Below are 12,675 nucleotides of genomic sequence, written 5' to 3' on the forward strand. Positions count from 1 at the left end.
TCATATTGTAATATGTGTGTGGGTGGATGGATTTTAAGAAGAGAGATTTTAAGACATCCTTCGAAGGATGGGCTTGAGTAGGGTGAGAATAGAGATAGAACATTTAGGGAAATCCAGAACTGCAGTGGAAATGATACAAGAGATGCAAATAGGCATAACAAATTGAATAGATATTGGGACAAAAATATACTCTGGGGAATGATAATTTAATAATAAACTACCCAGATCTGTGGAAGATGATAAAGTAGGAACTGCAATACCACATTCCCCACCCTTGAAATTAAAATCTGGGGCTAGAGCTCCAGAAATGCAAAGTGGCAGCCATTCGCTGCTTAATGACAGGGATACATTCTGAGAAATGCATCATTAGATGATTTCATCATTATTTGAACATCATAGAGTGCACTTACACAAACCTAGAGGGTACAGCCTACTACACACTTAGGCTGTATGGTGTAGCCTATTGATCCTAGGCTAAAGCCTGTGTATACAGTCCTGTGTTTCCCCGAAAATAAGACCTACCCCCAAAATAAGCCCCAGTTACGATCGTCAGCCAGATGGACGCATTTAGTACTTTATGATGATGTTCCAGAAGATGACATGTCTGTATTTGAGTAAATGTAGATTGATGTACATGAAAAAATAAGACATCCCCTAATGCGTCTTTTGGAGCAAAAAATAATATAAGGCCTGGTCTTATTTTTGAGGAAACACGGTACTGTAGAAAACAACCTGAGATTAAATCAAGCACAAGAGAAAATGATGCAATCAAGAGACTTGGTAATTACAAGATGTGTGAGGTTGCTGCCAGTGTAACAAGGGATACTGTTTTATAGCAAACTTTTTTTTTTTTATAAGTAGAAAGAGTATACTCTAAAATAATGATAAAAAGGATAGTATAATACATAAACCAGTAACAGTCATTTATTATCAAGTATTATGTACTGCACATAATTGCATATGCTATGCTTTTATAAGACTGGCAGTGAAGGTTTGTTTACACCAGTGTCATCACACACATACAAGTAATACATTGTGCTACAACATTATGATGGCTACCATGTCACTAGGTGATAGGAATTTTGCAGCTCCACTATAATCTTCTGGGACCACCGTTATATATGCTGTCAGGTGATGACCAAAATGGTGTGTAACTATAAAGATAGTGGCCTAGTAGAGTCTGAAAACAAATTGAGGTAGGTTGCCCAGGCAACAGGGCTGGGTGGCAAGCCCCAGTCAACAGCTGGGGATGGAGAGGTGCTTCTTGAACTAACTCTGGATGTAGGCTTTAGAGGGAGATCGTACATGCCTTAGTGGTATGGATCATGCTATGAGTTAAAGAATTTGTGAAAATATATCCATATCAATGGCTGTTTGATCAATGACTTAAAGAGAAATATTAGGAAGTATCTAGATGGCCTCTCAAACTCCCTATTAAGACTTTTTTTTTTTTGGGTGTAACAGACCCCTTTTGAAAAATTGAGGAGAAGTTATGAATCCTCTTCTCAGAAAATGCACAACACACACAAAATATTGCCCATAATTTTAGGGGGCCCATGAACTTTTGAAACCCGTCCATGAACTTCAAGTATTGCTCTCACCTGTTTTTCCTCCCAAGAGGCAGGCAAACTCTCAGTCCTATTTTAGAATACAATTAAGTTTACTAGACCTGAAGAAGCTTCTGAAAGCAGATGGATTTGGGAGATCAGTAGGCGTTGTTACACATTCTTCTTACTTTGCAAAGTATAAAGACATGGAGAATGCGATGGAAGATGACCCATTCTGGATCTTTCAAGAGGCTGTTATGGACACTACAAATAATGGTTTCGGACCGCAGATATAGCTGAATCATTCAGCAATATTTACTGAGCGCCTGATATGTACAGGCACTGTGCCGCGACTGAGTTCACCAAGATAAAAAAGACACCATTTGTGTACCCAATGAGACGATTCACATATAAAAACACGAATGTACTTATTGATGGCCTTAAAAATAGGTCACCTAAGTTTGACAGGCATTCTGAACTGACTATCTGATTTTTGGTTTCTCTACATCCTAGACTCATGAAGTTGGTAAGTCATTGAATCTCAAATTGCCTCATGCATTCGGAAATTAACGAGAGAACGATCGCAAATTAAAAAGATAACTTTTGTAAAAATGAACATGGACAAATGAAAAAACACCAGTATGAGGTTTACTGAAAGTGACAGCTGAGAGGGTCGCGCCTTGAGGGAAGAGCACGTCTACCTATGCCAAGTCTCTACAGCCAACCGCGGCGCCTCGCACGCGGTTGGTATCAGCTTAATAAGCCTTCCGGGATGGATCAAGTTCCGCTTCCGCAGGCAGATTTTCGGGGTAGGAGTGAGCGTCGGACCGCCCTCACGCGCATGCTCCCGAGAAGCGGCTGAGAGCGGAAGGGCGGGGGCGTGGCGAGGCGCTGCGGACCGCCGGCTTGCTATTCTTCCAGCTGCGCGCGCGCGCGCGGCGAGGACGCGCGCGCGCTCGTCCACGAGGCCGGCTGCGTACAGTAGTGACGGCCGCGCGGGAGCGGTCACATGACCGTATCGGCTGCCTGTACAGTAAGGACCCAATATGGCAGCGGCGGTAGCAGTGGCAACGGCAGCAGGAGGACCGGCCGCCCCATAGACCCCCCCCGCGCAACACCCCCGCCGCTTCCTCTGTTTGGGTGCTCCTCCGGCCTGACTTCCCCTTTCTCCCACCTTTCCCGGCACCGCGGGAAAAGCAGCGCAGGGCAGAGCAGGCAGGGAGGGCGGCCGGAGCCCGGACACGGGAGCCTCCCAGTCAGTTCAAGACCCGACATGAGGGAAAAGGGCCGTAGGAAGAAGGGCAGGACCTGGGCGGAGGCCGCCAAGACGGTAAGGGGGAGGGAGCGCAGGGGAAGGCCGGGAGGATATCGTTCCTTTGCCGCCCGACAGTCGCAGGGGAAGGGAGGTCATTGGCCCAGCGACCCCGTTGAGGGGGCACAAAACCGCGCGGAGAAGGCGGTGGTTAGTGTCGGGGTTGTGATCCCTGTGGGAATGGAGGCGCTCAACGGAAGAGGGTCTCCCCGGGGCTGTGGCTTCTCCCTGCGTCTGCGACGAGTCCTCTAGGTGTTTTGAAGCTGCCTCTCGGGGTCAGGTCGCTTTCACCCTCACTCTGTGGTAGCCCCCGCCCCGGCATGGGAAAGTCTGTTGTGCTTACACAGTAACTGGTTCTTCGCCCTTGTGCGGCTGAAGAGCCCCCATTGGATGCAGATAGGAGAAGGCTTGTGCGTGCACCCAGCCCCAGGAAGAAGGGGCGCCGGAGCTTGGTAGAATTTACCCGCTAGAGCAGACAAGCCGCTTGACCTCGGGCTCCCTGCTGGTCTGGGCTCCAAGATCGGACGTGAGGTCACGAGGCTCTTGTTTTTGTTTGCTGTTGGAGCTGAAAGTGCAGGAGGTGTTTAGAAACGAAGTAACAGGTGGGACTTGTAGAATTTTTTTTTTCTGTTTCCGTAGAGACCTACTCTGAACAAGGCAGCAATGCATGGTGGGACGTGTAGTTTACCCGGCCTTGACTTTTCCGTAAAGTGATGGTGGCCTCACGAAGTTGTACTTAGTGGGTAAAACCATCATTTTTTTTTCTTTCTAATTTTGGTATAACGAAATTTAGAGGTAGGTTTTAAAAAATGGACTATTTAGGATTATTGAGAACTTTGTTTTATGGAAGAATTAAAAGCGTATATATATGTAGAAATTAAACGTTAGGGGAAAGTAAAGTTCATTCCATCGTTGAGGGTGCAGCAGAAAATGACACAAAACAGCATTATTTTAGTGTTGTAAAGTGAGAAGGTGTGGCGGCATTATCTATAATAGTGAGTAAGGTCAATAATACTTGTACAACATGGAGAGCCATTCTAAATGAACCTTTACTATATGATGTATGGTTTATTTTTTAAATGAGATTTTTCTGAATATGAAAGTAATCAATGTTCACTGTGGGAAAATTTGGAAGATTATAGAAACGTATAAAGAAGAAAATAAAAAATCACGTTTTTCACCCTTCAGATCTTTATCTGTTAACATTTGGTACGTTACCGTCCTGTCTTTTTTATTTCCCCCTATCTGGGTCCCAGTGTTTGTTCAGTCTTGTGCATTTGTTTTGGAAAGTTTATGCGTTAGCGGGGGTTGATGAGTCTTAAACTTGTATTTCTGTTTTAGTTGGAAATATGAAAAAGTAACTATAAAAGCATGTTTTATTTACTGAGTGTTTTCATTTGCAATATATCTTAATTGTGACTGCTGGTAGTTTCCCTGTAAAAGATAAAGCTCTAGAAATTTTTTTTTGGTGGTTGGGAGATTGCCTCTTCACAGAAAACTTTGCTTCTAATTGATGAATTCCTAAAGACCTTCCTTTTATTAAAAGAAGGATGGTAAATTTTAATTATAGGTAAGGTGACCCCAACCCCAATTATGTTCATTAGTTTTAAGTGTCTAGACTGTTAAGAGTTCTTTGTTGAATTTGGATCTTTTTGGATAAAATAGTCTAATCATTGGGAGATTGTGACAAATAGGAAAAATTTGTGTGCATTTACTATTTAGATTTTCCTATTTTAAGTATGTTTGCTCATTTATAATAAACATTTCATGCCCTAGCTAGCTATGTGAAGAATAGTATTTTAAAGATGAAAAGACTAGTTTAATCAATAGCGTTCTGAGTGGAATCAGTGTGTTATTGGCTTGGTATTTTTATTTGATTCTGGCTAATGTATAAAGCCTTAGTCTAAGTAAAAGTGAATTTTAGAAAGAGAATGGTGACACTAAAACTTTTTTCTTTTTCTTTTTCTAGTAGCCAAAATTTAGAAAATACCCTCCCTTTTTTGGTTTGTTTTATCTATAAAGTGAGGAATTAAACCTCAGTATTCAAAAGATTTGTTTGTAGGAGGAATAGAAGTAAATGTAGGAGGAATAAGCAAAAGTAAATGTGTAATATTTCAGACTGTAGAATAGTGGGATCACAAAATTAGTGATTTGACAAATGGAAGTAACTTTGATCTAAGGTAAGAAATAGTGCATATATTTATAAGATCAAGAGGACGAGGAGAAGTAATTTTAAACTTATTTGATAGGCATTAAGGTCAGATGTTCTAGGAACAGTTTCATTTTCAGCAAGGAAATAATAAAATTATTTATGAATACAGGCAATATCTTGCTTCTTACTGTTTTTGGTACCTGCATTGTAGAGCAGGGAGCGTTATTAAAATGGCATTGTATTCCTGACCAATAATACAGTAACAGATAAATAAAATTAATCAATTATATGTGTATATATACATAATATGATATGGTGTGTGCATGTATGTGTGAGAGAGCTACATGGATTGATGTAAGGTTGCTGTGAACAATCTGAAAAAGCAAAATAATAAGATTCATAATTATTATGTAATAGTAAAATTATTCCAAAAGTCTGATTAAATGCATAGACGGTTCCAATAACTAAGAACACCAGAAAGAGGGATAATGGAGTCTCCTTGATGATCTTACTTATATTCGTCCTATATAAATATGCTAGTTATGAAAAGCATCATTCAAGTTTTTAGTTAGCAGTCTCACATGTTTTAAATTTCAGTGGTGGCAATGATAGTTGTGATGAAATGATTTGGATGAGAGATCTGTATGTAGTATGTATAGTGTTTGGTGCAATTGAAATAGAAAAATTTCTAGTAAGCCAGAAATATTGAGAACCATTACTAACCATTACATTTGATTGTAATGTTCAAAGTTATACTTATTCTTAAAAAACAAAACAAAAACCAGTGTATCATCTAAATACTTGATGACATCCCCGAGGAATTTAGCTGTTTTTGCAAAGGAGAGCTTTCGAAATACTACAATCTTGTTGATCCTGTTTCCTTTTTGACTTTTCTCCTGTCACCCACCACAACTAGGGAAGCATTAAAAGGGACAAAGGTCCTAACAGGACAAGTTTGTTGTGATTGTAGGTGGAAGGGACAGAGACACAGACCTCAGAGACTGGCCACTAGAGGTACCTTTGGGTATCTTTTGGGAGTAAAGTGGTCAAAGTATAAGTCAAGTATGGGTGTTAAAGGTGAGGAGCACAGCAGTCTGTGGTATAGACCTTTAGTATAATGTTTTGCAGACTGACGAGAAAGTGGTTTCCTTGTTTTTGGATGGTATCTATATAGATTTCACTTACAGGTTAATATTATTTTGAATGTATATAGTTTTTTATTTTTGTCATTTACCTAAAGTTATTTAACTTTGGGGAACAAGATGGAAGAGAGAAAATTTCTATTAAAGGAGTAACACTCATAGGCTAATTACTTTTATATAAGAAGTATAGAAAATGGAGAATAATTGCTTAAAAGTATAAAAATATATAATGATTAGACAGTTTAGAAAAACATCTTGACAAAATACACTTTAGAAAAAAATAGATATATTAATATTAGGATTTTTAAGTACTCTTAATTTACCATGAGTAATTTTTTTTTCTTAAAAAATAAGGCTAGGAGGGTGGCCGGTTAGCTCAGTGAATCAGAGAGTGGTGCTGGTAGCACCAAGGTTGCCGGTTCGATCCCAGCGTGGGCCACTGTGAGCTGCGCCCTCTTAAAATAAATAAATAAATAAATAAAAAATAAGGCTAGGAGTATGGCCAGGCCTGATTATGGCTGCTTGGATATTTATACCAGGCTAGAATCCTTTTAAGTCCGTATTTGTATTATATTTGTAGTTGTATTAGATTCTCCAGGAGAGAGTGCATTTTGAAAAAACACATTAAACAAATCTATTGTTTTTGTAATATAGACTATAGAAAGTAAAACTGGGTAAAATCCTTTTAGTTTGTGGAGTACATTAAAAGATAGAGTGAGGTTGGTCCCGGTGGCTCAGGCGGTTGGAGCTCCGTCCTCCTAACTCCGAAGGCTGCTGGTTCGATTCCCACGTGGGCTCTCAACACAAGGTTGCCGGTTCAACTCCTCAAGCCCCACAAGGGGTGGTGGGCAGCGCCCCCTGCAACTAGGATTGAACACAGCACCTTGAGCTGAGCTGCCGCTGAGCTCCCGGATGGTTCAGTTGGCTAGAGCATGGGCTCTCAACCACAAGGTTGCCGGTTTGACTCCCGCAGGGGATGGTGGGCTGCGCCCCCTGGAACTAGAAAACAGCAACTGGACCTGGAGCTGAGCTGCGCCCTCCACAACTAAGATTGAAAGGACAACGACTTGACTTGGAGAAAAGGCCTGGAAGTACACACTGTTCCCCAATAAAATCCTGTTCTCCTTCCCCAATAAAATCTTAAAAACAAACAAACAAACAAAAAAAATAGTGAGAAAGCATTGTAAGGGACATAGGTTAAAAATTGAGAAACTGCTCTGATCCACAATTTTCAAAACAATAGCTGCATATTTACATTTATTTTTCATTTCAGCTTTATTGAAGTATAATTGACATACAATTGTAAGACATTTGACACATTTATGAAATTGCTATCTGCAAGTCTGTTTGTGCTAGGTGATTTTTTTAAAAAATATGTTTTAAACAAATGGATTTTTACTTTTTTTTTAATTAAAACTTTTAAAATAAATTTTATTGGGAAATATTGGGGAACAGTGTGTTTCTCCAGGGCCCATCAGCTCCAAGTCCTTGTCCTTCAATCCAGTTGTGGAGGGCGCAGCTCAGCTCCAAGTCCGGTTGCTGTCCTCAATCTTTAGTTGCAGGGGGCGCAGCCCACCATCCCAAGCGGGAATCGAGCCAACAACCTTGTTGAGAGCTCGCGCTCCAACCAACTGAGCCACCGGGCTGCCCCTTGTGCTAGGTGATTTTATGTAACACTTTTTCTTGAGTGAGCTTCCTTCTGGTGATGATAACGAAGTAAAATTTCCCTCTGTTTTGCTTCTTGAATTTTGTATTATTATTTTCAGTTCATCCTTCCTTCTGTTCTGTTTTTATGTTCCTATCTTGAGAGCCCCAAAACCTCTTGTTGAAGGAAAAAATCAAAATCTTTTTTTGAATGCAAGTTAAACATTTCTCTGAAAGGTGCTGCTGCTGCTGTTGCTGCTGCAGCATCTCCTAGAATTCTGAGAGGAGCTGAGAAAATAAATCAGATTTGCAGAAGTCCTTGTGGTTTCATCATCCACAGAATCTATCCACTCTTAAAAAGCTGTACAATTTTACTGTCAGTAAAAGTTTATTATGTATTCATTACAAAAACTGTCTAGAAGGAGGCCCGTATATGGAAAATTAAGTACAGGGAACTGACCAAGTAGGGTTTGCTAAAACCTATTTTTGTCCTTTTTACAAAAGACCTCTGAATGTTCTGTATTCTTTCTTCCCAGGTCTCATAGAGGCCATTCTCATAGCTTAATAGTATTGTGCAAGTTAGTATTTTTAGTGCACTTTGATTTATCATGTTTTTAAAAGGTATTTATTTGAATGTACTGTTTTTAAATTCTTTAAATATGACTCAAAAATAATAGTATTACTTGCTTTAAACTTTAATTCAGTTTATTAAAGTCACTTAGGCTTATTACTTTATAAAACAAGTAGAACAAAAGTATATAAAGAGTTAATCTTGGATGAAAACTGATTAAGTGAAAGTCTGCATACTGAAATATTGAAAATATTGAGTTATTATACTGAAATTAACTATAGTTGATAGTTTGAATATAGCTTTCTGGACTTTTAACCTCTATGTGGAAATATGCATAAACATGTATACCTGTATATTTCATATACAGTTCTGAGGCTTGCTTTCTTTATGAATATCATGGATGCCTTTTTAATGCCATTACTTATCTGCCTCATTCTTTGAAACGGTTTCTTAACATTCCATTGTTTTTGGATGTACCATTGTTTAAAAAGTCCTTGATTATTTGAGATAGACCATTTATAGTTTTTCCCCCCTTTTGTAACAAATACTTCAATATATACATCTCGGGATGTACGTATGCATGTACATTGTGTGTGTATATGCATTTGTGTGAATGGAATAGTTAAGATAAAGAGTTTGCAAACTTGAGTTTTTGCCAATTTATATTCCCCTCCAAAAATTTGAAATTTCCTGTTTTCCCCCCACTTTTCTTTGTAATCCAAGGAATAATCAATCTTTACTCTTTGCCATTTTGATATAGTAGCAAAACATTTATTTTGTTGTTTTGTTCAGTAGAACTTGATGGAAATGTTCTGTGTCCGTGCTGTCACATGTATATAGTAGCCATGAGTCACATGTAGCCATTGAGCACTTGAAATGTGGCTAGAGTGACTAAGGAACTGAATTTTGAATTTTATTCAATTTTAATTAAGTGTAAGTAGCCACGTTTGTCTTGTGGCTACCGTTATTGATACCATTAGTGCCGGTGTAAAGTAACTTCTTAGACTTACTGTTTCTATAGTTTTCACAGAACTTGTCCACATCTTTTTTTTTTTTTGCTTCATGGTCTCTTTTATACTTTGTTTCCCCAAAAATAAGACCTAGCCGGACAATCAGCTCTAATGCTTCTTTTGGAGCAAAAATTAATATAAGACCTGGTATTATATTATGTTATATTAGACCCAGTATTATATTGTATTATATTATATTAGACTCGGTCTTACATTATATAAGACCCAGTCTTATTTTACTATATTAATTTTTGCTCCAAAAGACACATTAGAGCTGATTGTCCGGCTAGGTCTTATTTTTGGGGAAACACGGTACTAATTTCTAAGATTGCTTTCTAGATTAAGGAAGCTACTATCCCTGTGTCATATATGTTGCAGATCTGTTCCCATTTTTGTCTTTGATGTAATTTATGCAGTTGTTTTTTTTTTGCTGCTCAGACATTCTTCCTGTTAATGTAAACAAATTTATCAATCTTTAATTTTACCTTTTGTGCTTTTCTAGGTTTTGAATCCTATTAAGAAAAGCTTTTCCCATTTAAGGATTATAAATTGAGTGCTTTTAAAAAATGTTTAGCCTTGAAGGTATATCTTCCCTAAATAAAATACATATTTTATTGTGGACTAGAAATACAGTTTATATGTTAGTAAAACTATGCTTCTTGAAGGCAGAGACTTTTCTTTTAAAAAATGTTTCTACCTGCAGAGCTTAACTCAGTTTCTTGCACGAGTGTTAATTTTTTTTAACCTTTTTTTATTGGAGGTAAAAGAGAAGACACTGTTCTCACTTTCAAGAGCACAATATGAATAAAGTTAGTTGTATTAAGTGTTTCCCAGGAAAACTGGTTGAGTATCTCTTTTGTTTGTGAAAGAAAATTATTCCAAGACACACCAGAAACCCTTTTGATTTACATTTGGACATTGGGAAATTTCTGTTGTAGTTCTTACTTTGACCTTGCTTGACAAAACTAAAATTGGTTAATGCTGCCTACACATGTGTTGGGTCATCAGGGAACACTGTAAACCATATTAATTATAGTGACTTCTAAGTTAATTCGATCCATCTTTTGGTGAAAAATATGTTGTTAAAGACTTTTCATTTGATAATGCTTTGGTTTACTGACATTTAGCAGTCGATACTATGTTTAGAATGGACTGTCATTGAAGTTCACTGCTTGCAATGGCCCAAATCATCTTGAATCTTTAACCCACTGATAACTGAATTATTCAGTAGCTGGTTTAGCCATATTCAGTTTCAAATAAAGTGCTTATTGGTGTTAGTGACTTATTTCTAAATGGTAACAAAAATTTAAATGTATTGCTATTGATTAGTTTTCTATATGATTTGAGTGGTTCTGACAAATTATTTAAGTTTAAACGATGATACCCATGAAATATATTAATGTGTTAGGAACATCTCTTTTATTGTGTGTATGTGTGTGTGTGCGCACGCATGTAATATGTATGTGTGAGAGATGTAACAATGAGATGGGTTACAAAAGAAGATAATAGAAAAATTTTTTTATATATATCATTAATTACCCATGAAAGACATAATGGGGGAAAAAAGGACTATTTTTAATAGCAACTTGGGAATAACTTTTAACAATCTGGATTTGATCTTGGCTCTACCATTTATTGTGTCAGCTTGGACAAGTTATTTAAACCAGTGCTCAAACATTAATATATATGAGAATCATCTGGAGACTTTATAAATCTACATTATAGTGTAGATTTTTATTCAGTAGGTTTGCAGTATAGCTAGAAATTCTGCCTTTCTAACAAGTTCCCAGTGATGCTGCTGCCTTGGTCTCAGGACCACCTTTGAAGTTGTGGCGATTCACACTATGTAAGCTTTATCAGGTTCCCCAGCTCTAAAATAGAGAAAATAGTACAACTTACCATTTGGAATCTTAGATAATTAGGTAAGAATGTATGAAAAGTTCTTTATGTTGTGAGCATTGTTAATATTACTGAAAAATGAATAAATGTAGATCATTTCTGACTAGGAAAACTATATGTTGTGAAGATGTTATTTCTTAGCCCAGAATTGCAGATGTTTGAGACATTTCTAACGGGAAGCGTTTTTACCTCAGGGACTCCACTGTTCCAAAGGTCAGTGTGTAATCACACAGAGACTTAAAGTAGCTATGAACAAGTTTGGGAATCTACTGAAAGATCCATTTCCTGCTTCAGGAGATTCTGCACAAAATCCCAATCTTTTGACTTAGACCTTGTGAACTGCCGATGGAGAAGGTTATGTGGCAAGGAATGGCAGGCAGTCTAGGAGCTGGGTGACTCCTGGTCAAGAGGCAGCAAGAAAACAGAAAGGGACTGAAACCTGCCAACAACAAGTAAGTAAGCTTGGTGGTAAGCTTGGAAAAGAAGCCCAGGCCTCAGACACTTCAACAGTCCCAACGGACATTTTGATCTCAGCTTAGTGAGACCCTAAGCAGAAGACCCAGTTAACCCATGTCCAGAATCCTTACACACAGAAACTGTGAGATAAATTGGTGTGTTTTCCACCTAAGTTTCATAATAAAACATAACCACAAAATAAATCTGTGTTGTTGAGCCTGTATAATAGCAAACTAGTAGTAATGCTAAAGTTTGGTGGAGGGAGACTGTGTCAGGTTTGGTCTTAAAGGTTTGTCCTGGGTATTAAGGGATGATGGGTATGGGTAAGGTATTCCAGGCAGAGGGAAGAGCTGAAGAGAGGGAAGACTGAAAAATGCCTAGTATGTTTGATCCATGGCTAATTTACCTTTGAGTATTGTGAGGTGTAGTGAAAAATAAGGCCAGAAAAGGTAGGTTGGGGCCAAAATGTGGGGAGTTACTGAATTCGGGCTGTTGGTATTTTTATTCTAGGGGCTAGATTTTTATTCTAGAGTTTTTATGCTGGAGATAACATTATATCTGTGTTTTAAGTATCTTGGGCCATTCGTCGGATTTATTGTAGGGGGCTAAAGTGTTTAGCTATAGAGAGGTTATGAAAGTTAGAGTAGGACTCTGAATTAAAAGGATGGGAAGGGGGTGTGTTTTGTTTTTTCCCCATGTTTTTTTTTTCATGTCATTCAAGTTTTTCATACCTACTCTACCTACACTTGTCTCACAGCTGTCCAACAGAAGCCTTAAATTCTGCCAGTCTCCTGAAGTCTTCAGACATATAGGAGGTTCTGGAATGCTCTTCAACACAACAAAATCCTACCATTGTTGAAGGGAAAAAAGAAAGCGAAAGGCCAGTTTTTCTAGCCCATGTTGATTTTTCTTTTAATTCCTGTACTGCGGTTCTTTCCACAC

At 38.3% G+C, this 12,675-nt stretch overlaps 1 protein-coding gene across 2 annotated transcripts in view; it reads left to right on the forward strand.

The window, feature by feature from the left end:
- Positions 1-2,519: 2,519 nt before the first annotated feature.
- Positions 2,520-12,675, forward strand: part of ASXL2 (ASXL transcriptional regulator 2) — a 122,100-nt gene continuing 111,944 nt past the window's right edge. Inside the window, exon 1 of one of the 2 annotated variants that reach the window (XM_019712756.3) lies at positions 2,520-2,877. In XM_019712756.3, coding sequence (XP_019568315.3) covers positions 2,557-2,877 — 321 coding nt within the window. In that variant the 5' untranslated portion in view covers positions 2,520-2,556. The remainder of the gene's footprint in view (positions 2,878-12,675) is intronic. The other variant, XM_074331791.2, reaches the window with a different exon arrangement.

Source organism: Rhinolophus sinicus, chromosome 2 (assembly GCF_057876585.1).
Source record: "Rhinolophus sinicus isolate RSI-liver-muscle chromosome 2, RSI-T2T, whole genome shotgun sequence".
NCBI classification, from domain to species: Eukaryota; Metazoa; Chordata; class Mammalia; order Chiroptera; family Rhinolophidae; genus Rhinolophus; species Rhinolophus sinicus.